The sequence below is a fragment of the Hypanus sabinus genome, chromosome 15 (assembly GCF_030144855.1).
Source record: "Hypanus sabinus isolate sHypSab1 chromosome 15, sHypSab1.hap1, whole genome shotgun sequence".
In the NCBI taxonomy this organism is placed as follows: domain Eukaryota; kingdom Metazoa; phylum Chordata; class Chondrichthyes; order Myliobatiformes; family Dasyatidae; genus Hypanus; species Hypanus sabinus.
Genome location: NC_082720.1, coordinates 90986118 through 91011201, shown reverse-complemented (window position 1 = coordinate 91011201; position 25084 = coordinate 90986118). Strand labels below are relative to the sequence as shown.

The 25084-nt window shown below is 48.0% G+C and overlaps 1 protein-coding gene across 4 annotated transcripts in view; it reads left to right on the top strand.

Moving 5' to 3' along the window:
• Positions 1-25084, top strand: part of LOC132405700 (F-BAR and double SH3 domains protein 1-like) — a 122962-nt gene that overhangs the window by 61154 nt on the left and 36724 nt on the right. For 3 of the 4 annotated variants that reach the window (XM_059990720.1, XM_059990719.1, XM_059990721.1), the window contains exons 14-19: positions 3176-3331; positions 10671-10805; positions 13577-13660; positions 15934-16084; positions 17922-18139; positions 22121-22232. In XM_059990720.1, the coding sequence (XP_059846703.1) occupies positions 3176-3331; positions 10671-10805; positions 13577-13660; positions 15934-16084; positions 17922-18139; positions 22121-22232 (856 nt within the window). The remainder of the gene's footprint in view (positions 1-3175; positions 3332-10670; positions 10806-13576; positions 13661-15933; positions 16085-17921; positions 18140-22120; positions 22233-25084) is intronic. The other variant, XM_059990723.1, reaches the window with a different exon arrangement.

Sequence of the window (25084 nt, the reverse complement as noted above, 5' to 3'; positions counted from 1 at the left end):
GCCCTTTTCAATTCCAGCTACAAATTCTCAATTGGATTGAGGTCTGGACTCTGGCTTGACCACTCCAGGACATTAACTTTGTTGTTTTTAAGCCATTCCTGTGTCACTTTGGCTTTATGCTTGGGGTCATTGTTTTGCTGGAAAACAAATCATCTCCCAAGTCTCAGTTCCCATGCAGACGCATCAGGTTTTCCTCCAGGATTTCCCTGTATTTTGCTGCATTCGTTTTACCCTCTGCCTTCACAAGCCTTCCAGGGCCTGCTGCAGTGAAGTATCCCCACAGCATGATGCAGCCACCACCGTGCTTCACGGTAGGGATGGTGTGTTTTTGACGATGTGTGCTGTTTGGTTTACACCAAACATAGTGTTTATTCTGATGGCCAAAGAGCTCAATTTTGGTTTCATCAGGCCATAGAACCTTTTTCCAGCTGACTTCAGAGTTTCCCACCTGCCTTCTGGCAAATTCCAGCCAAGAGTCTGAGAGTTTTTTCCAACAGTGTCTTTCTCTTTGCCACTCTCCCATGAAGCTCCTGGGTAACAGTTGTTGTATGTGCAGTCTCTCCCATCTCAGCCACTGTGTCTGTAAATAATGTGGGGAATGGGGGGGTCACACTGTGTCTGTAAATAATGTGGGGAATGGGGTGGGGTCTCACACTGTGTCTGTAAATAATGTGGGGAATGGGGTGGGGTCTCACACTGTGTCTGTAAATAATGTGGGGAATGGGGGGTCACACTGTGTCTGTAAATAATGTGGGGAATGGGGGGGTCACACTGTGTCTGTAAATAATGTGGGGAATGGGGTGGGGTCTCACACTGTGTCTGTAAATAATGTGGGGAATGGGGTGGGGTCTCACACTGTCTGTAAATAATGTGGGGAATGGGGGGTCACACTGTGTCTGTAAGTAATGTGGGGAATGGGGGGTCACACTGTGTCTGTAAATAATGTGGGGAATGGGAGGTCACACTGTGTCTGTAAATAATGTGGGGAATGGGGGGGTCACACTGTGTCTGTAAATAATGTGGGGAATGGGGGGTCACACTGTGTCTGTAAATAATGTGGGGAATGGGGGGTCACACTGTGTCTGTAAATAATGTGGGGAATGGGGTGGGGTCTCACACTGTGTCTGTAAATAATGTGGGGAATGGGGGTGGGGGGTCACACTGTGTAAATAATGTGGGGAATGGGGGTGGGGGGTCACACTGTGTCTGTAAATAATGTGGGGAATGGGGGGTCACACTGTGTCTGTAAATAATGTGGGGAATGGGGGGTCACACTGTGTCTGTAAATAATGTGGGGAATGGGGTGGGGTCTCACATGGTGTCTGTAAATAATGTGGGGAATGGGGGGTCACACTGTCTGTAAATAATGTGGGGAATGGGGGTGGGGGGGTCACACTGTGTCTGTAAATAATGTGGGGAATGGGGGTGGGGGGTCACACTGTGTCTGTAAATAATGTGGGGAATGGGGGTGGGGGGTCACATTGTGTCTGTAAATAATGTGGGGAATGGGGGTGGGGGGTCACACTATGTCTGTAAATAATGTGGGGAATAGGGGGTCACACTGTGTCTGTAAATAATGTGGGGAATGGGGGGTCACACTGTGTCTGTAAATAATGTGGGGAATGGGGGGTCACACTGTGTCTGTAAATAATGTGGGGAATGGGGGGTCACACTGTGTCTGTAAATAATGTGGGGAATGGGAGGTCACACTGTGTCTGTAAATAATGTGGGGAATGGGGGTGGGGGGTCACACTGTCTGTAAATAATGTGGGGAATGGGGGTGGGAGGTCACACTGTGTCTGTAAATAATGTGGGGAATGGGGGGTCACACTGTGTCTGTAAATAATGTGGGGAATGGGAGGTCACACTGTGTCTGTAAATAATGTGGGGAATGGGGGGTCACACTGTGTCTGTAAATAATGTGGGGAATGGGGGGTCACACTGTGTCTGTAAATAATGTGGGGAATGGGGGGTCACACTGTGTCTGTAAATAATGTGGGGAATGGGGGGTCACACTGTGTCTGTAAATAATGTGGGGAATGGGGGGTCACACTGTGTCTGTAAATAATGTGGGGAATGGGAGGTCACACTGTGTCTGTAAATAATGTGGGGAATGGGGGGTCACACTGTGTCTGTAAATAATGTGGGGAATGGGGGGTCACACTGTGTCTGTAAATAATGTGGGGAATGGGGGGGTCACACTGTCTGTAAATAATGTGGGGAATGGGGGGTCACACTGTGTCTGTAAGTAATGTGGGGAATGGGAGGTCACACTGTGTCTGTAAATAATGTGGGGAATGGGGGGTCACACTGTGTCTGTAAATAATGTGGGGAATGGGGGGTCACACTGTGTCTGTAAATAATGTGGGGAATGGGGGGTCACACTGTGTCTGTAAATAATGTGGGGAATGGGGGGTCACACTGTGTCTGTAAATAATGTGGGGAATGGGGGGTCACACTGTGTCTGTAAATAATGTGGGGAATGGGGGGTCACACTGTGTCTGTAAATAATGTGGGGAATGGGGTGGGGTCTCACACTGTGTCTGTAAATAATGTGGGGAATGGGGGGTCACACTGTGTCTGTAAATAATGTGGGGAATGGGGGGTCACACTGTGTCTGTAAATAATGTGGGGAATGGGGGGTCACACTGTGTCTGTAAATAATGTGGGGAATGGGGGGTCACACTGTGTCTGTAAATAATGTGGGGAATGGGGTGGGGTCTCACACTGTGTCTGTAAATAATGTGGGGAATGGGGGGTCACACTGTGTCTGTAAATAATGTGGGGAATGGGGGGTCACACTGTGTCTGTAAATAATGTGGGGAATGGGAGGTCACACTGTGTCTGTAAATAATGTGGGGAATGGGGGGTCACACTGTGTCTGTAAATAATGTGGGGAATGGGGGGTCACACTGTGTCTGTAAATAATGTGGGGAATGGGAGGTCACACTGTGTCTGTAAATAATGTGGGGAATGGGGGGTCACACTGTGTCTGTAAATAATGTGGGGAATGGGGGGTCACACTGTGTCTGTAAATAATGTGGGGAATGGGGCTGGGGGGTCACCCGTTCTACAAACGAAGCAGGGAAGTCGTGGGCTGTTGGGTGTTGTTATGGGTCCCGTGCCGCTCTGCGTGGGCTGTGTGCTTCTGACCCTAGGTCTGTGTCTGGCGCAGGTGAGCAAGCAGAAGGCGGAGGCGAGATTGACGTTACTGCGAACGGCCGGAGTGGAGGTGGACGTCTGGGTCAGTAGCACCATGTCACAGGCGCAGGAGGAACTGGAGCGGGAAAGGAGGCTGAGCGAGGCCCGTGTCTCCAATGGAGGTCCTGAGGTGAGAGACCTCTTCCCTCCAAACACACTCCTGTTGTCCCTACTCACTGACCCCCCCCCCCCCCACCATGACACCACATCACCTGTCTGCCATTGTCACAGCGCCCATCGTCTGAGTGGACAGAGTCTTAAGGGTTTCACTCTTCAAGGCTTCAGTCAGAGAAAGCAAAGGAAAGAAATATCTGCTCAGTTTGGTAATGATGACAGGCAGGATAGTGCAATGTTCCTCTTCCAGGATGTGGGAAGGCAGGGAGACCTCCGTGTCCCTGACAACTACAACTGGGAGAAGCGCATCCAGCTGCAGCTTCTAACAATCCGAACTGGATGAACTCTGGATCACTCAGGAGGCTGAAAGGTGATAGATAGGTAGTTACACCCAAGGTGCAGGACACAGGGAACTAGGTGACAGTCAGGAAGTGGAAAGGGGTTAAGGAGACAGTGCAGAGTTCCCCTGTGGTTATCCCCCTCAACAACAAGTATATCACTTTGGGCACTTTTGGGGAGGGTGGGGGAGGCGGGCGGTGACCTAACAGAGGAAAGTCACAGTGCTCAGGTCTCTGGCACTGAGTTTGGCACTGTGACTTAGACTGGAAGGGGCAAGAAGAGGCACACTGTGGTGATAGAGGTTTTGTTAGTTAGGAGAATGGACAGGAGGTTCTGTGGGAGAGATATCTCAAATCGAGTCCTCAGCATTCATAAGTTGGGTGAAGAGCCAGAAGTCGTGGTCCATGTAGGTACCAATGTCATGGGTAGGATGAGTGATGATAGGGAGTTCAGGGCATCAGGTGATAGGTTAAAGGGCTGGACTTCCAGGGTTGTGATCTCAGGATTACTCCCATGCTACGTGCTAGGACGATTATACAGTTTAATACGTAGTTCAGGAGTTAGAGCAGGAGGGAGGGCATAAGATTTTTCGATCTTTGGACTGTCTTCCAGGGAAGGTGGGACTTGTACTAATGTCCTACTGGTAAGGTTTGTTAATGCTGCACGGTAAGGTTTAAACTAGAGTTGCAGGGGGATGGGAACCAGAGTGCCAGAACAGTTAGTGGAGAGGTTGTGTTGGGATGTAATGTTAAAATTGTACAAGGCATTGGTGAGGCCGAATTTGGAGTATTGTGTACAGTTCTGGTCACTGAATTATAGGAAAGATGTCAACAAAATAGAGTACAGAAGAGATTTACTAGAATGTTACCTGGGTTTCAGCACCCAAGTTACAGGGAAAGGTTGAACAAGTTAGGTCTTTATTCTTTGGAGCGTAGAAGGTTGAGGGGGGACTTGATAGAGGTATTTAAAATTATGAGGGGGATAGATCGAGTTGACGTGGATAGGCATTTTCCATTGAGAGTAGGGGAGATTCAAACAGGAGGACATGAGTTGAGAGTTAAGGGGCAAAAGTTTAAGGGTAACATAAGGGGGAATTTCTTTACTCAGAGAGTGGTAGCTGAGTGGAATGAGTTTCCAGTAGAAGTGGTAGAGGCAGGTTTGATATTGTCATTTTTTAAAAATTGGATAGGTATATGGACAGGAAAGGAATGGAGGGTTATGGGCTGAGTGCAGGACGGTGGGACTAGGTGGGATTAAGCATTCGGCATGGACTAGAAGGGCCGAGATGGCCTGTTTCCGTGCTGTAATTGTTATATGGTTATAAGACCTCAAACAAAGTTAGGAATCAAAAGGTTGGGCATGGTGTGACAAAATGGAGAAAGGGTGAATACAGGACTGAAGGAGTTGTGAGTGGTACATGAAATAAGGTAGATGAACTTGCAGCAGAGTTGCAGATTGGCAGGAATGATGTTGTGAGCATCATTGGATCATGGGTGAAAGAAGATTATAGCTGGGAGCTTAAATGTCCAAGAATGGGCAGGAAGGCAGAGAGGGCAGCGTTGCTCTGTTGGTAAAAAATGGAATCAAATCTTTAGAAAGAGGTGACAGAGGGTTGGAAGGTGTTGAATCATTGTGGATAGATCTCAGGAACTGTAAGGCAAAAAAGACCCTGATGGGAATTGAATGTAGACCCCCAACAATTGTAAAAGTGTGTCTACAAAACACATCAGGAGATAGCAAATGCATAGCGAAAGGGCAATGTTACAATAGTCATAGGGGATTTAAAAATGCAAGTAGATTGGGAAAATCGGGTTGATGCTGGATTCCAGGAGGGGGAGTTTCTACAATGCCTATGAGTTGGTTTTTTAGAGCAGCTCATGGTTGAGCCCACTAGCGGATCCGCTATTCTGGATTGGGTGTTGTGCAATGAACCAGAATAGATCAGAGAGCTGAAGGTAAAAGAATCCGAAGGGAAAAATTATCATAACAATTAAATTCACTCTGAAAATTGAGAAGGAGAAGCTGAAGTTGCAGTATTATACTGGAGTAAAGGGAATTACAGAGGCATGAGAGAGGAGTTGGCCAGAGCTGATTAGAAAAGAACACTGGCAGGGATGACAGCAGAGCAGCAGTGGCTGGAATTTCTGGAAGCAATTTGGAAGGCACAGGATATAAGCATCCCAAAGAGGAAGAGGTATACTAAAGGAAAGATGACACAACCATGGCTGGCAGAAGTCAAAGCCAACATGGAAGCCAAAGCGAGGGCATATAATAGGACAAAAATTAGGGTAAGTGAGAAGGTAGCTAAGTCATCTGGACTAGATGGTGTGCACCCCAGAGTTCTGAAAGAGGTGAGTGAAGAGATCGTGGAGGCATCAGTTATGCTCTTTCAAGAATCACGAGATCCTGGAATGGTCCTAGAAGACTGGAAAATTGCAAATGTCACTCCACTCTTCAAGAAGGGAGAGAGGCAGAAGAAAGGAAACTATAGGCCAGTTAGTCTGACCTCAATTGTTGGAAAGATGTAGAGTCAATTATTAAGGATGAGGTCTCAGGGTACTTGGAGGCACAAGGTAAAATAGGCTGAAGTCAGCATGGTTTCCTCAAGGGAAAAACTTGCCTGACTTATCTGTTAGAATTCTTTGAAGTAACAAGCAGGATGGTGCAGGTGGAACCTGTGCAAGAGAGACGGGTTACACCTGAACTACAAGTAGACCAATATCCTTGCAGGGAGGTTTGCTAGTGCTGTTGAGGAGGGTTTAAACTATATTTGCAGGGGGATGGGAACCAGAATGCCAGAGCAGATAGTGGAACGAGGGTGAAAATAAATGATGTTAATCTTCTGAGGTGTGTCTATTTCAATGCGAGGAGTATTGTGGGGAAGGCTGACGAGCTGAGGGCGTGGATTGACACATGGAATTCTGACATTATTAGCCATTAGTGAAACTTGGCTACAGGAGGGGCAGGACTAGAAGCTTAATGTTCCAGGGTTCCAATGTTTCAGACATGATAGAGGCAGAGGGATGAAGGGTGGGGGCAGGGGGTGGTATTGCTAGTCAGGGAAAATGTTACAGCAGTGCTCAGGCAAGACAGATTAGAGGGCTTGTCTATATGGGTGGAGCTGAGAAACAGGAAAGGTATGACCACGTTAATGGGGTTGTATTATAGACCACCCAATAGTCAGCGAGAATTGGAGGAGTAAATCTGCAGAGAGATAGCAGACAACTGCAGGAAGCATAAAATTGTGATAGTAGGGGTTTTTAATTTTCCACACATTCATTGGGATTCCCATACTGTTAAAGGTCCAGAAGGGTTAGAGTTTGTAAAATGTGTTCAGGAAAGTTTTCTAAATCAATATATAGAGGTACCGACTAGAGAGGATGCAATATTAGATCTCCTATTAGGAAATGAATTAGGGCAGGTGACGGAAGTGTGTGTAGGGGAACACTTTGGTTCCAGTGATCATAACAACATTAGTTTCAACTTGATCATGGATAAACATAGATCTGGTCCTCGGGTTGAGGTTCTAAACTGGAAAAAGGTGAAATTTGAAGAAATGAGAAAGGATCTAAAAAGCGTAGATTGGGACAGGTTGTTCTCTGGCAAGGATGTGATTGGTAAGTGGGAGGTCTTCAAAGGAGAAATTTTGAGAGTGCAGAGTTTGTATGTTCCTGTCAGGGTTAAAGGCAAAGTGAATAAGGAACCTTGGTTCTTGAGGGATATTGGAACTCTGATAAAGAAGAGAGAGAGAGATGTATGACGTGTATAGGAAACAGGGAGGAAATAAGGTACTTGAGGAATAAAAAAAGTGCAAGTAAGTACTTAAGAAGAAATCAGGAGGGCTAAAAGAAGACATGAGGTAGCTTTGGCAGTCAAGGCGAAGGATAATCCAAAGAGCTTCAACAGGTATATTAAGAGCAAAAGGATAGTAAGGGATAAAATTAGTCATCTTGAAGATCAGAGTGGTCGGCTATGTATGGATCCAAACGAAATGGGGGAGATCTTAAATGGGTTTTTTGTGTCTGTATTTACTAAGGAAACTGGCATGGAGTCGATGGAAATAAGGCTTATGAGTAGTGAGGTCATGGAACCTATACAGTTTGAAGAGGAGGAGGTGCTTGCTGTCTTGAGGCAAATCAGAGTAGATAAATCCCCAGGACCTGACAGAGTATTCCCTCGGACCTTGAAGGAGACTAGTGTTGACATTGCAGGGGCCCTGGCAGATATATTTAAAATGTTGGTATCTACAGGTGAGGTGCCAGAGGATTGGAGGATAGCTCATGTTGTTCTGTTGTTTAAAAAAGGCCCTAAAAGTAATCCAGGAAATTATAGGCCGGTGAGTTTGACATTGGTGGTAGGTAAATTATTGGAAGGAGTACTAAGAGATCGGATCTACAAGTATTTAGATAGACAGGGACTTATTAGGGAGAGTCAACACGGCTTTGTGTGTGGTAGGTCATGTTTAACAAATCTATTAGAGGTTTTCGAGAAGGTTACCGGGAAAGTGGATGAAGGGAAGGCAGATGATGTTGTTTACATGGACTTCAGTAAGGCCTTTGACAAGGTCCCACATGGGAGGTTGGTTAGGAAGATTCAGTCGCTAGGTATACATGGTGAGGTAGTAAATTGGATTAGACATTGGCTCAGTGGAAGAAGCCAGAGAGTGGTAGTGGAGAATTGCTTCTCTGAGTGGAGGCCTGTGACTTGTGGTGTGCACAGGGATCGATGCTGGGTCCATTGTTATTTGTCATCTATATCAATGATCTGGATGATAATGTGGCAAATTGGATCAGCAAACCTGCTGGTGATACAAAGGTTGGAGGTGTAGTGGACAGTGAGGAAGGTTTTCAAAGCTTGCAGAGGGATTTGGACCAGCTGGAAAAATGGGCTGAAAAATGGCAGATAGAGTTTAATACAGACAAGTGTGAGGTATTACACTTTGGAAGGAAAAAACAAGGTAGAACATACAAGGTAAGTGGTAGGACACTGAGGAGTGCAGTAGAACAGAGGGATCTGGGAATACAGATACAAAATTCCCTAAAAGTGGCATCACAGGTAGTTAGGGTAGTAAAGAAAGCTTTTGGTATGTTGGCCTTTATAAATCATAGTTTTGAGTATAAGAGCTGGAATGTTATGGTGAGGTTGTATAAGGCATTGGTGAGGCCGAATTTTGGAGTATTTGGTCACCTAATTACAGGAAGGATATTAATAAGGTTGAAAGAGTGCAGAGAAGGTTTACAAGGATGTTGCCGGGACTTGAGAAACTGAGTTACAGAGAAAGGTTGAATAGGTTAGGACTTTATTCACTGGAGCGTAGAAGAATGAGGGGAGATTTGATAGAGGTGTATAAAATTATGATGGGTATAGATAGAGTGAATGCAAGCAGGCTTTTTCCACTGAGGCTAGGGGAGAAAAAAACCCAGAGGACATGGGTTAAGGGTGAAGGGGGAAAAGTTTAAAGGGAACATTAGGGGGGACTGTTTCACACAGTGGTGGGAGTGTGGAATGAGCTGCCAGATGAAATAGTAAATGCGAGCTCACTTTTAACATTTAAGAAAAACTTGGGCAGGTACATGGATGAGAGGTGTATGGAGGGATATGGTCCAGGTGCAGGTCAGTGGGACTAGGCACAAAAATGGTTCAGCACAGACAAGAAGGGCCAAAAGGCCTCTTTCTGTGCTGTAACATTCTATGGTTCTATGGATAGACAAAGGAAAATCATTTGTGTTGTGTACGTGGATTTTCAGAAGGCCTTTGATAAGGTGCCACATACGAGGCTGTTTAACAAGTTGTGAGCCCATGGTGTTACAGGAAAGATTCTGGCATGGATAAAGCATTGGCTGATTGGCAGGAGGCAAAGAGTGGGAATGAAGGGAGTCTTTTCTGGTTGGCTGCTGGTGACTAGTGGTGTTCCACAGGGGTCGGTGTTGGGATCGATTCTTTTTACGCTAGTTGTCAGTGATTTGGATGATGGAATTGATGGCTTTGTTGCAAAGTTTGCAGACGATATGATAGGTGGAGGGACAGGTAGTTTTGAGGAAGTAGAGGGGCTACTGAAGGACAGACAGATTAAGAGAATGGGCAAAGAAATGGCAGATGGAATACAGTGTTGGGAAGATATGGTCATGCACTTTGATAGAAGAAATGAAAGGGTTCTAAATAGAAGGAAAATACAAAGACCTGAGGCGCAGAGACCTACGAGCCCTTGTGCAGGTTTCCTGAAGGTTAGTTTACAGGCTGAGTCTGTGGGGAGGAAGGTAAATGCTATTTACCTTTTCAAGCGGACTCGAATATAAAAACGGGGTTGTGATGTTGAAACTTTATAAAGCACTGGTGAGGCCTCGGTTGGAGAATCGTGAGCACGTTTGGGCACCTTATCTTAAAAAGGATGTGCTGAAACTGGAGAGGGTTCAAAGGAGGTTCACGAAAATGATTCCAGGATTGAATGGCTTGTCATATGAAGAGCATTTGATGGCTCTGGGCCGGTATTCATTGGAATTCAGAAGAATGAGGGGTGACCTCATTGAAACCAATCAAATGGTGAAAGACCTTGATAGAGTGGATGTGGAGAGGATGTTTCCTATAGTGGGGAGTCTAAGACCAGAGGACACAGATAGAGTGGATGTGGAGAGGATGTTTCCTATAGTGGGGGAGTCTAGGACCAGAGGACACATAGAGTGGATGTGGAGAGGATGTTTCCTATGGTGGGAGAGTCTAAGACCAGAAAAGAGGGGCATCCTTTTAGAACAGAGATGAGGAGGAATTTCTTTAACTGGGGAGTGGTGAATCTGTGAAATTCATTGCCACAGGCAGCTGTGGAGGCCAAGGCGTTATGTATATTTAAGGCAGACGTTGACAAATTCTTGTTTAGTCAGGGCACGAAAGGATACAGGGAGAAGGCGGAGACTGGGGCTGAGAGGAAAATTGGACCAGCCATGGTGAAGTGGCAGAACAGACTCGATGGGCCAAATGGTCTAATCCTGCTCCTATATCTTCTGGTCTTACGGTTTTCACAGTTCACTGAGTTGGATTTCGCTGACTTTGAAGAGTTTGAGGATGGCAACGAGAGTACGGAAGAAAATCAGGAGCAGGCTCACTTCTCCGGTCCTCATCTCTACCCTGTGCACTGTACTGCAATCTACAGTTACCAGGTACCTCCAGCTCCCCTTCCACAGTGTCACCCTCCATCAGTACCACCCCTTTTGGAACAAAACTATAAACGCTGATTCACACAAAAATACACAAACATTCAGTATTTACAAGATAAATTCAAATTGAAATATGATTATTACTGTCCATAAAACAGTCAATTCACCTCTCCTGGAATTCCCCCTCTTTGCCCATTGTGACCAAGGACAGCCAGGCACAAAGGTATCCTTGGAAGAGGGGCAGGCATTCGGCCCAGGCAGAGCTCTCGACTTTCCACGGCCTAGACCCGTGAATGGCCAACTTGGCCAGGCCCAGGAGATCCCTCTCGCAACCCACCCCCTTCCAGACTGTTTGCCCGTCCACAAGAGTTGCGGGGCTGAAGTGTAGACAGAACCTGAGCAGCAGCTCTCTCAAATACTCAAACAGGACCGTAACCTCTCACACTCCATATAACTGTGGTACACTGATCCCTCCCAGCCACAGCATGGACAGCTGGACGTGCTGTCAGTGAACCTGCTCAAAAACCTGTTGTATGGACCCTTCCACCCCGGGTCCCCTGCGTAAAGAGATTTCCACTGCCAGGTGTTACGACAGACCGCCATGGTGAATCTGGTGGAGAGATGGAGGTAGGGAAGAGAAAGGTGCACAGGCAGAGTCGATACAGGAATGGTCTCGATGCCCCATGGAAGGGTACCCTGGGCATCCCTGCAAGACGGCTCACGTTTTGTGGTATCTCGAGCCTTGGGTCCGATGAGCAGTTCCAGCTGACCTGGTGTTCGTACAGCTGCGACCCTCTCCATGACACCTACCATGATGGGATGGGTTCCAGTTCCCTCACATCTGAAGCACCATGGCCAGCCAAGACTACACCCCATACCTGCAACAGATCTAGATAAAACGGAGGCAGTTCCCTCAAAGTTGATGCAGTCCGCTGGAAGCCGCGTGCCCTCCTGCAGGCAATATCCCCGGTGGAAAAACTGTGTAGCGAGCCTACGCCATCTTGGGGCCTAGCCTATTCAATCTTTCCTTGTAACTCAGGTCCGCCAGATTCGGCAACATCCTTGTAATTTTTGTCTGTACTCTTTCAACCTTGTTTACATCTTTCTTGCAGGTAGGTGATCAAAACTACACGATACTCCAAATCCCTGTACCCACAGGGCTTTGCCCCTCCCCAAGGAATATGCACTGTTAGTGAGTAGTCTTCACCAAAGGCAAGTCTGCCTCCCCACACGGCCCCTCTACAATGGTGCCGCTCACCAGCCTAGAGATCCACGCTCAGGAGATGCCGTCCCAGAGGGCCCCAGTATGACAGGGCTATCCTTTTGCTGTTTGGGGGGGGAGCATACTCCAAGCATGCAGCCTTAACCAGGGGTAAATCCTCCTCCTCATTTGGCCCCGGTTCTCTAGTCTCGGGACACATCCCTCTGAGTTTTTAGACCACAGGTATGCTGAGGCAGCCTGACCTCCGACATCACTTCCCCTCGCCCGACTTCCCCAGGTTGTTGCTGTATCTCAGATGCCACAGCGCTGTCTGTGTCTGGTTCAACAGTAACCAGCTGCTCCTTCTCCGGGGACGAAACTTTCAGATTCTTCTTCTATATCTTTACCTTCCGCACCGATCCCCAACTTCTAATGCCAGTGGCACCGTCGGGGTGGGGGGAGATGGGATGGAACAGCGGGGGGTGGGTTAGTGGGCAAAGGCCTGGGGAAGTATCACCCTGTGCCTGTGAGGCAGAGTTGGCAGCCTGGCAGTTTAGGCAGTTCTTCCAAATATGCCCAATCTGTTTTGTAGGCGTGGCATTACAGATTTCCTGTAGCCCATAGGATGGTTTAATAATGCCCCTGAGGCTGTTCCTCGACATCCCCTCTCTGCTGCAGCTACATAAGAAGGCGGCGCTGGAAGGAGAAAAGGTGTAGTGGTGCCCTGTTCCAATTCAACTGTGCTGCTGGGATGGTATGCAGCCCAGCCCTACACCCAGCAAAAAGTCTCAAAGAAAGTAGCTCGTGGAGGGATGGAGAAGCAGAAAAGGCTGTGGATAGGCCGGGAAGTCCGTGAGGTGTTAAAACCTCACCGCCACCCGTGCCATTGCAAAAACAAGGGCAGCTCCTGGGCCACTCCAGTCTTCCCGCAGCTGTCGAGAGTCCAATCCTCTTCACCCAGTCACCCTGCACCAGGCACTCCAAACGGAAAGGGATTGAACAGAATAAAACCATCCCCACTCCCAGCAAAGTTTAGACTCAAAATGTTTGCCATTTGCCAGCGGCAGCCACTGCTCAGCATTCGAGAAACATGAGCCAAGAAACTTCAACAAACAGTCCTTCAGCAAAGAAACTGATCTAGTCTGCCGCCAAGATGGCAATCTGCAGTCCCAAAGCATTCAGGCAATCTCCAGATATCTTCTTTTAGGATTTTGCTGCAAATGTTTCAACTTTAGGAGAGAGCTCTGTCAGTGTGACCCTCAGCACTTTCAGGAACCCCATCACCAGGTCACTGGGACACATTCCTCTCATCTTCACCTACCAACCCTGTCACCCTGTGATCCCGCTGTCCCCGGCTCGATCACTGTCTCCTCTGCTGAGCCTCTGAGAACCACAGCACTGGAGCGTCAGATCATTCTCGTATGTCCCCTCCACCCCCTCTCGCTGTCCCCACATCCTTCCGGGTACACAGCCCAGGACTGAGTACCCGCTCCCCACTGGGCCAGCAGCCTGAGTGACGTCCCAGCCCGAGCAGCTGGGCTGCACTGACCATTCTGCATGTCTCTGACCACAGGCGGTGCAAGCCGATGAACTGACCATCACGCAGGGCGAGGCCCTCGAAGTGATTGAGGATGGTGACACAGAGGGCTGGGTGAAGGTGAGCTATCTCCTTGCTTTTACCCCAAGTCCATCAGCTGGGAGCAATCCTCATTCAAAACCAACTGAGCCTGGGATATCTTCTGGTCTCTGCTGGTCCTTGTAGCCACGCTGGGAGTCTCTGCTGGTCTTGTAGGACTCTCTGACGGTCCTTGTATCTGTTTTGGGATTTTCTACTGGTTCCTGTGACTGTGCTGGGAATCTCTGCTAGTGCCTGTAGCTGATCTGGGAATCTCTGGCTCCTGTGACTATTGGGAATCTCTGTTGGTCCCTGTAACTGAGCTGGGAATCTTTGGTTGCTGTGACTGTGTTTGGTCCATGTGGCTGTGCTGGGATGTGACCTTTCAGCAATGGAGTTGCAAGAGTTGTATGGTGAGTCCAGTACCTCTGGAATGGCCACACACCAGTGGCATCTCCCTAACAAAATGCGGTAGGTCAGGCAGCATGTAAGGAGCGAATAAGCAGCTGATGTTTTGGGCCGAGACCCTTCATCAGGACCAGATACATCAATTGTTGATTCCTCTCTACAGATGCTGCCTGACCTGCTGAGTTCTTCTGGCATTTTGTGTGTGTGGCTCTGGGCCTGGGGTCCGCTGTCTGCTTTGACATTGAATCTGATCAGATTTCTGACCCAAACTTGCTCTTGTGCTGTGATGTTCTAGGCCAGGGTAGCATTGTTGGAAAGAGTGAATGGAAAGAAGTTTTAAATGGAATTTACGAGATGGTAAAGGTGGCGTGCTTGTCCTCATTGTTTGAGGTGTTGAGAATGAGTCAGGAAGTCATGTTGCAGTTGGGTTAAACTTTTGTCCAACCGTGTCCGGAGCATTGTGTACCATTGTGCCCATTATAGGAAGGATGTCAAGGGTGGAGAAGAGGTTTAACAGGCTGCTGCCTGGATTAGAAGGCTTGTGCTATCACGAGAGGCTAACAGCTTGGGTTGTTTTCTCTGGAGTGCCGGAGGCTGAGGGGAGATCTGACAGTGAGAGGCAGAGTCGGTATCTTTTCCCAAGGGTTCAAACGTTTGATACCAGAGGTTCCTCCAGCGAGAGGCATAAGTTTAAAGGCAATGTAATAATAACAACTTTATTTACAGAGCACTTTTCACACAGACTCTGGGTCAAAGTGATTTACAATGCAAACATGAAAATAAAATAACAATAAACATGAAAATAAAAGACAGAACAATGTTAGTTAAAAATGAGGTTAAATAAATAGGTTTTGAGCTGGTGTTTAAAATGCCAGCTGAGTCTGCACCCCTATAGTTTCAGATATTGAATTCCACATTTTTGGAGCGTAGTTCAAAAAGCTGACCTGACCATCTTTTGACGAAGGTTGTTTAAATTTAAGAAACTGACAGGAGAGACCTGAGATCTCAAGCAGGATTACAAAACGAAAATGGTTCTGTGATGTACTCCAGTCCCAGACCATTGAGAGCTTTAAAAACAAGTAAGAGAACTTTAAAATTATTTCTAAAAGATTCAGGAAGCCAATGTAGAGTAGCTCGTACAGGAATGATATATTCCCTCATCCTGGTTTTGGTTAAAAGTCTCACAGCGGTGTTCTGAACGAGCTGAAGTTTGTCTATAGATTGCTTTGGAAGGCCAGTAAAAAGTGCATTGCAGTAAACTAGTCTATCGGATATAAGGGTGTGAATTAGCTTTCAGTAAAGCGAGATGTACAGGGCAAGTGTGTGGTGGGTGACTGGAATGGTGGTGGAGCAGATACGAAGGCGGTGGACATTGGAAAGGACAGGAACCGGAAGGATGTGCATCACGTACAGGGAGAAGGGCTTCATTTATTCAGCATTGAGGTCAGCACAGATTGTGTGGGCTGGGGAGGGCCTGTTCCGCAATGGAGTCCAGATGGAGGGAGGGAGGGCCTGTTCACATTGGAGTGCAGATGGGGCTGGGGAGGGCCTGTTCCACAATGGAGTGCAGATGGAGGGAGGGAGGGCCTGTTCACATTGGAGTGCAGATGGGGCTGGGGAGGGCCTGTTCCACAATGGAGTGCAGATAGAGGGAGGGAGGGCCTGTTCACATTGGAGTGCAGATGGGGCTGGGGAGGGCCTGTTCCACAATGCAGATAGAGGGAGGGAGGGCCTGTTCACATTGGAGTGCAGATGGAGGGAGGGAGGGCCTGTTCACATTGGAGTGTAGATGGAGGGAGGGAGGGCCTGTTCACATTGGAGTGCAGATGGAGGGAGGGAGGCATGGTCACATTGGAGTGCAGATGGAGGTGGTCATGGTTAAATGCACGTGCTCCCCTCTCCCACAGGCTCGGAACATCTCAGCACAGATCGGCTACATTCCCGAGAGTTACCTTCAGTTCCCGAGTGGAGCCAATCCCAGCAGGAACTCCTCAGACATTCAGGATGTGAGTTGGAATTTCACACCAGGCGGCCCCACAGAGCAGGCAGCATCTGGAGGTAGGTCACTGACAAAAGTGCGGTACCGAGGGAGGGTCGCACTGTGGGAGGGGTGGTACCGAGGGAGGGTCGCACTGTGGGAGGGGCGGTACCCAGGGAGGGTCACACTGTGGGAGGGGCGGTACCCAGGGAGGGTCACACTGTGGGAGGGGCGGTACCCAGGGAGGGTCACACTGTGGGAGGGGCGGTACCGAGGGAGGGTCGCACTGTGAGAGGGGCGGTACCGAGGGAGAGTCGCACTGTGGAAGGGGCGGTACCGAGGGAAATTCGCACTGTGGGAGGGGCGGTACCGAGGGAGGGTCGCACTGTGGGAGGGGCGGAACTGAGGGGGGGTCACACTGTGGGAGGGGCGGTACCGAGGGAGGGTCACACTGTGGAAGGGGCGGTACCGAGGGAGGGTCGCACTGTGGGAGGGGCAGTACTGAGGGAGATTCACACTGTGGGAGGGACTGAGGGAGGGTCACACTGTGGGAGGGGCGGTACTGAGGGAGATTCACACTGTGGAAGGGGCGGTACCGAGGGAGGGTCGCAATGTGGGAGAGGTGTAATGAGAGAGAGGCTCAACCTGTAGGAATTCTGTCCTAAAGTTGAAAATTTGTGGCAAAATCACAAAGAAAGGATTTGGGGACTGTAGCATTCTCGCTCGGGTGTAATGGAAACGCTGAATTAAACGCAGAGATAAACCGTAGTCAATGAGAACAAGGTCGCAGTAAGATTAACCATTTACTGTTCACTCTTCACATTAACATATGGTGAAAACTGTTGATAAAACAATACAAGATTGATACAGTATTTGTTCCCTTCTTGATATCACATTTACATTGTAAATACTTGTAAAAGTAAACTACAACTACATTGCATTAAAGTGCAGCATACAGCCTACACCATGGACCGCTTTAAATACACTTCAACACAAACTATCCGCAACTCTTTAACTAACGAAAACATAAATATTATCGACCGTCGTTACTTTTAACAGGATCGGCGTTAACATTTTAATTCAACGTATCGATTATCTATTAACTTACAGCGTTGCTCTCACTGTGATTTCTAATGCTTGCAAACAACTTCTTGCTCGGGTCTGCCTCGTGCGAGCCCCCACCCTTGCGTCGATCCCAAACCTGTATTTTCCCACAAGACGTAGCGAAACCGGATGTGACGTCATCGCATGCCGATATATTTTACAGGCAATGAATATACTTAAAACAATTCTAATTCTAACTAGAAAATACTAACAAATGAATTACTAAGTGAAAATATTATAAACTAAATAACTGCCATAAAGGCAACACAGGGACCATCAGAAGACTTTGGGAGTGTGGAGTATCATCTCAGCAGTGGACTGAAAGTTTCTGTTTGGTGAAGTTTTTCGGGCCATGTCTATTTAGCACTGAGCAGTGGGTGCGCATGGCAATGGGGGATTCCCGGGAATGATAGGTCGTCTCAGGGAATTGAGTATATTGTAGATGATAAAAAACTTTATTTCACTAACTGTATTGTAACCCCCAATCTCTGTATGTCTTTTGTATTTGAATAATGTTTTGTATGGTTTAAAAAAAGCAGTGGTACCGAGGGAGATGAGGTGAGGTGCCGAGGGAGATGAGGTGAGGTGCCGAGGGAGGACCACCTCATCTTTTCGACCCCTTCAACTTTCTACCCTGTCTCTGTCCCCCAGGTGGGCGTGGGCTGCCTTGGCCCAGGGAAGGATCTCCCTGGGTGCTGGCACGGAGGGAACATTGACAGCTTTCTCTAGTGGCATTGAGGGAGTGTGGGCCTGCTGGGTTGGAGATGGGGTGGCCCCGTTTCCGCGATTCCTCATGGCTTGCTCTCCCCACAGAACGCCTGGCTGTGGCGCTGTACGACTACCAGGGGCAGAGCAACGAGGAACTGTGTTTCCCAGAGGGAGCGGTCATCCGGGTACTGCACACCGGGGCGTGCGGAGTGGACGACGGATTCTGGAAGGGGGAGTACAGTGGACGAGCTGGCGTCTTCCCTTCCCTGCTGGTGGAGTTGCTGAGTGAGGGCCGAGCGGATCCTGAGCTGGATCCGGAGGCGGTACGTTCCCTCAGATACCCTTGCCCCGTCTGCTCCATCACCCTCCCCTGTGCCTGCACTTCGCACCGGATCATCTAATGGTTTAATCATCGTCTCCAAACCTCTATGTAAAACCCAACCCTTTGTACTGTCGGGGGCGACTGCCCGGTCCGTCTGTGTTCCTGGGTCCTGCCTTGGTTGATAGTACACAGCACAGTACAGCCCTTCGGACTACCATGTTGTGCCAACATCTTAACCAACTCCAAGACCTATCTAACCCTTCCCTCCTCCATCACTCTCCATTCTTTTATCAACCATGTGGTTAGCTAAGAGACTCTTAAATCTCCCTAATGTACCTGCCTCTAGCACCAACCCTGGCAGGGAGTTCCACACACCAACCAGTCTCTGTGTAAAAAGAACCCTTTGTCCGACATCCCCCCCCCCCCCCCCCCATACTTTCTTCTAATTTCCTTAACATTACACCTCTTGTTTTAGCCATTTCTACCCTGGGGAAAGTCTCTGGCTGTCCACTCATTCAATACCTCCTATCATCTCGTACACCTCCAACAAATCACACCTCATCCTCCTTCAGTTCAGACAGAAAACCCCAAGCTCACTGGTCCCATCGTCATAAGACAAGGTCTCTGATCCAGGCAGCATCCTGGTAAATCTCCTCTGCACCCTCTCTGATCCAGGCAGCATCCTGGTGAATCTCCTCTGCACCCTCTCTAATCCAGGCAGCATCCTGGTAAATCTCCTCTGCACCCTCTCTAATCCAGGCAGCATCCTGGTAAATCTCCTCTGCACCCTCTCTAATCCAGGCAGCATCCTGGTAAATCTCCTCTGCACCCTCTCTAATCCAGGCAGCATCCTGGTGAATCTCCTCTGCACCCTCTCTAATCCAGGCAGCATCCTGGTAAATCTCCTCTGCACCCTCTCTAATCCAGGCAGCATCCTGGTGAATCTCCTCTGCGCCCTCTCTAATCCAGGCAGCATCCTGGTGAATCTCCTCTGCACCCTCTCTAATCCAGGCAGCATCCTGGTAAATCTCCTCTGCACCCTCTCTAATCCAGGCAGCATCCTGGTGAATCTCCTCTGCACCCTCTCTAATCCAGGCAGCATCCTGGTAAATCTCCTCTGCACCCTCTCTAATCCAGGCAGCATCCTGGTGAATCTCCTCTGCACCCTCTCTAATCCAGACAGCATCTTGGTGAATCTCCTCTGCACACTCTCTAATCCAGGCAGCATCCTGGTGAATCTCCTCTGCACCCTCTCTAATCCAGGCAGCAATCTGGTGAATCTCCTCTGCACCCTCTCTCATCCAGGCAGCATCCTGGTGAATCTCCTCTGCACCCTCTCTAATCCAGGCAGCATCCTGGTGAATCTCCTCTGCACCCTCTCTAATCCAGGCAGCATCCTGGTGAATCTCCTCTGCACCCTCTCTAATCCAGGCAGCATCCTGGTGAATCTCCTCTGCACCCTCTCTAATCCAGGCAGCATCCTGGTGAATCTCCTCTGCACCCTCTCTAATCCAGGCAGCAATCTGGTGAATCTCCTCTGCACCCTCTCTCATCCAGGCAGCATCCTGGTGAATCTCCTCTGCACCCTCTCTAATCCAGGCAGCATCCTGGTGAATCTCCTCTGCACCCTCTCTAATCCAGGCAGCATCCTGGTAAATCTCCTCTGCACCCTCTCTAATCCAGGCAGCATCCTGGTAAATTTCTCTGAAGCTTCTACATCTTACCTACAATGAGGTGATCAGAATTAAACACAATACTCCCAAGTGTGGTGTAACCAGGGTTTTATAGAGCGGCAACATTACCTCACGGCTCTTGAACTCAGTCCCCTGACTAATGAAGGTCAATACACCACACACATTCTTTTATTAAAATATATTTTTATTGAATGAATGACACAATACAGAATGCATACGGTTACATTTTCATAGAACATAGAATAGTACAGCACATTACAGGCCCTTCGGCCCACAATGTTGTGCCAACCCTCAATCCCTGCCTCCCATATAACCCCCACCACCTTAAATTCCTCCATATACCTATCTAGTAGTCTCTTAAACTTCACTAGTGTATCTGCCTCCACCACTGACTCAGGCAGTGCATCCCACACACCAACCACTTTCTGAGTAAAAAACCTTCCTCTAATATCCCCCTTGAACTTCCCTCCCCTTACCTTAAAGCCATGTCCTCTTGTACTGAGCAGTGGTGCCCTGGGGAAGAGACGCAGGCTCTGCACTCGGTCTATTCCTCTTAATATCTTGTACACCTCTATCATGTCTCCTCTCATCCTCCTTCTCTCCAAAGAGTAAAGCCCTAGCTCCCTTAATCTCTGATCATAATCCATACTCTCTAAACCAGGGAGCATCCTGGTGAATCTCCTCTGCACCCTCTCTAATCCAGACAGCATCTTGGTGAATCTCCTCTGCACACTCTCTAATCCAGGCAGCATCCTGGTGAATCTCCTCTGCACCCTCTCTAATCCAGGCAGCAATCTGGTGAATCTCCTCTGCACCCTCTCTAATCCAGGCAGCAATCTGGTGAATCTCCTCTGCACCCTCTCTCATCCAGGCAGCATCCTGGTGAATCTCCTCTGCACCCTCTCTAATCCAGGCAGCATCCTGGTGAATCTCCTCTGCACCCTCTCTAATCCAGGCAGCATCCTGGTGAATCTCCTCTGCACCCTCTCTAATCCAGGCAGCAATCTGGTGAATCTCCTCTGCACCCTCTCTCATCCAGGCAGCATCCTGGTGAATCTCCTCTGCACCCTCTCTAATCCAGGCAGCATCCTGGTGAATCTCCTCTGCACCCTCTCTAATCCAGGCAGCATCCTGGTAAATCTCCTCTGCACCCTCTCTAATCCAGGCAGCATCCTGGTAAATTTCTCTGAAGCTTCTACATCTTACCTACAATGAGGTGATCAGAATTAAACACAATACTCCCAAGTGTGGTGTAACCAGGGTTTTATAGAGCGGCAACATTACCTCACGGCTCTTGAACTCAGTCCCCTGACTAATGAAGGTCAATACACCACACACATTCTTTTATTAAAATATATTTTTATTGAATGAATGACACAATACAGAATGCATACGGTTACATTTTCATAGAACATAGAATAGTACAGCACATTACAGGCCCTTCGGCCCACAATGTTGTGCCAACCCTCAATCCCTGCCTCCCATATAACCCCCACCACCTTAAATTCCTCCATATACCTATCTAGTAGTCTCTTAAACTTCACTAGTGTATCTGCCTCCACCACTGACTCAGGCAGTGCATCCCACACACCAACCACTCTCTGAGTAAAAAACCTTCCTCTAATATCCCCCTTGAACTTCCCTCCCCTTACCTTAAAGCCATGTCCTCTTGTACTGAGCAGTGGTGCCCTGGGGAAGAGACGCTGGCTCTGCACTCGGTCTATTCCTCTTAATATCTTGTACACCTCTATCATGTCTCCTCTCATCCTCCTTCTCTCCAAAGAGTAAAGCCCTAGCTCCCTTAATCTCTGATCATAATCCATACTCTCTAAACCAGGGAGCATCCTGGTTAATCTCCTCTGTACCCTTTCCAATGCTTCCACATCCTTCCTATAGTGAGGCGACCAGAACTGGACACAGTACTCCAAGTGTGGCCTCACTAGAGTTTTATAGAGCTCTATTTTTCCTCCATTTTGCTTCTATATCTTACCCCTAAACAAACCTGCCCGAACATACCACAGCAGTTAATACAACAATTCACAGATACAAGTATGGACATTTCACAGCCATACCCCGACTGCTTCAAGACGAAGGCCCACACACATCCACAACACGTTGGACTCCCAAAATATGACAAGAAAGGTCCCCATAACACACCTTCTTAACCACTCCATCAACTTGCTTCAGGGCCATGGCAGGAGGGGTGTTGGGGGCCACAGCAGGAGGGGTATTCACCTTGAACCAAATTTCACCCTCCAAGTGTCACCTTCCCTGATTTCTTTCCTCAGGACCCCAGCCTCCTGTCTCCTCCTCCATTCTCCCCTCCTGCCCCGGACTTCTCTTCGCCAAGCTTTCACCCTGTGGGATCAGCACAGCAAGAGGAATGCCATTCATCTCCCAGTAAGCTCTGCTAGCGCCGTCTCCGATCGCACGAGTACATCCACCTGACGCCATTTTCAGAATCAGAATCAGGTTTAATATCACTGGCAGGTGTCGTGAAGTTTGTTGTCTTTATGGCAGCAGTACGTGGCAACATAATAATAGAGAAAAAATCTGAATGACAGTAAAAGTATTATGTGTATAAGTTCACACACACACTTTAATATGACACATCCAATCATCACTGGTGCGGTGAATTGGTTTTAGAAGTCACATAATCAGTTAAATGGAGATCACCTGTGTGCATCAGGGTGTTTCAATTGATTGTAGTAAAATACTCCTGTATCTGGAAGGTTCAACTGCTGGTGGGTCAGTATCCTGGCAAAAACTACACCGCAAGACAAAAGAACACTCCAAGCAGCTCTGTGAAAAGTTTATTGAAAGGCACAAGTCCGGAGATGGATACAATAAATTTCCAAGTTGCTGAATATCCCTCAGAGTACAATTAAGACAATCATCGAGAAATGATGAATGAGAATATGGCACAGCTGTAAATCAGCCTAGAGCAGGCTGTCCTCAAAAACTGAGAGACCATGCAAGGGGACTAGTGAAGGAGGCCACCAAGAGACCTGTGACAACTCTGGAGGAGTTACAAGCTTCAGTGGCTGAGATGGGAGAGACTGTGCATTCAACAAATGTTACCAGGGAGCTTCACCAGTCACAGCTTTATGGGAGAGTGGCAAAGAGAAAGCCACTGTTGACAAAAACTCACATGAAATCTTGGTGAGAGTTTCCCAGAAGGCAGGTGGGAGACTCTGAAGTCAGCTGGAAGAAGGTTCTATGGTCTGATGAAATCAAAATTGAGCTTTTTTAGCCATCAGACTAAACGCTATGTTTGGTGTAAACCAAACACTACACATCGTCAAAAACACACCATCCCCACTGTGAAGCACGGTGGTGGCTGCATCATGCTGTGGGGATGCTTCACTGCAGCAGGCCCTGGAAGGCTTGTGAAGGCAGAGGGTAAAACGAGTGCAGCAAAATACAGGGAAATCCTGGAGGAAAACCTGATGCAGTCTGCAAGAGAACTGAGACTTGGGAGAAGATTTGTTTTCCAGCAAGACAATGACCCCAAGCATAAAGCCAAAGCTACACAGGAATGGCTCAAAAACAACAAAGTTACTGTTTTGGAGTGGCCAAGCCAGAGTCCAGACCTCAATCCAATTGAGGATTTGTAGCCGGACTTGAAAAGGGTTGTTCACAAATGATCCCCGTGCAATCTGACAGAGCTTGAGCAGTTTCGTAAAGAAGAATGGGGAAACATTAGTGTCCAGCTGAGAGAGACCCATCCACACAGACTCAATCGCTGCCAAAGTTGCACCTACTAAATACTGACTTGAAGGGGGTGAATACTTAAGCAATCAATTATTTTGTGTTTAATATTTGTAATTAATTTAAATCACTTTGTAGAGATCTGTTTTCACTTTGACATGAAAGAGTCTTTTTCTGTTGTTCAGTGTCAGAAAAAGCCATGTTAAATCCACCGTGATTCAATGTTGTAAAACAACAAAACATGAAAACTTCTGGGGGGGAGGGATACTTTTTATAGGCTCTGTGTGCTAAATAAATTAATTAAATAAGTAGTGCAAAAATAACACTTTAAAGAAATAGTGAGGATGGTTCATTGTCCCTTCAGGGTTCTGATGCTGGAGGGGAAGAAGCTGTTCTTGAATTGTTGAATGTGTGTCTTCAGGCTCCTGTACCTCCTCCCTGATGGGAGCAATGAGAAGAGGGCTTGTCCTGGGTGATTAGATACTTAATGATGGACCATCACTGCTGTCCCGGATGCTGGCGAGGCCAGTGCCCACGATGGAGTTCACAAGTTTCTGCAGCTTCCTTTGATCCTGTGCAGTGGCCTCCCCCCCCCCCCACCCCGCTCCGCTCCGCTCCTTCCAAACCACAGAGTGATGCAGCCATCAGAAGGTTCTCCATGGTCCATCTGCAGAAATGTGAGAGTCTTTGGTGACTACCAAGTCTCCTCAAACTCCCAATGAAATACCACTGCTGTTGTGCCATCTTTGATATGTTGGGCCAGGACAGATTCACAGAGGTGTTGAGGACGCATCGTGAAATTTGGTGTTTTGTGGCTATAGTACATTCCAATACATAAAAATAAACTATAACTTACAGCAAGAAGCATATCTGCTGATATAAATTACATTAAATAGGCAAGAAGAGAGCAAAATCTTGATGGTCTCATTATCGAGTCAGGAATCTGATGGTGGAGGGAGAGAAATGTTGAATGTGTGCCTTCGGGCACCTGTACCTTTCTCAGGAACTTTCGGTTTATTGTATTTGTTTTAGTTAGAGATGGGACACGGTAGCAGATCCTTCAGTGGATCCAACAAGTCTGCGCCATCCAATTACACTCGATGAGCAGTGTGACCAATTAACCACAGCGTTTGGACTGTGAGATGAATCCAGAGCACCACACGATCGCAGAGAGAACATACAAACTCCTTACAGATAATATCTGGAATTGAACCTAGTTCTGGCACTGTAATGGAGGGACTGCAGAGGTGGTGGGGGGGGGGGGGGGGAGGGCGGACAGGGGTCTGAACTTCCAGACTGGTTTGAACTGCAGAGATAACCCCACTCACCCCATCGCCGAACCATTCCCACAACCTATGCACCCCCTTACAAGGACTCTTCATCTCATGTTCTTGATATTTATTGCTTATTTATTATTAGAGAGGGAAAACTCCGATTTCAAACCTCCGCTGCCTTGCAGCTTGGGGAGTAAACCCTGAGGACAAATCCAGAGCTGGAGTCCCTAAGGCAGTCTGACGTTGCCTTCAACCTCGCTCTGGCAA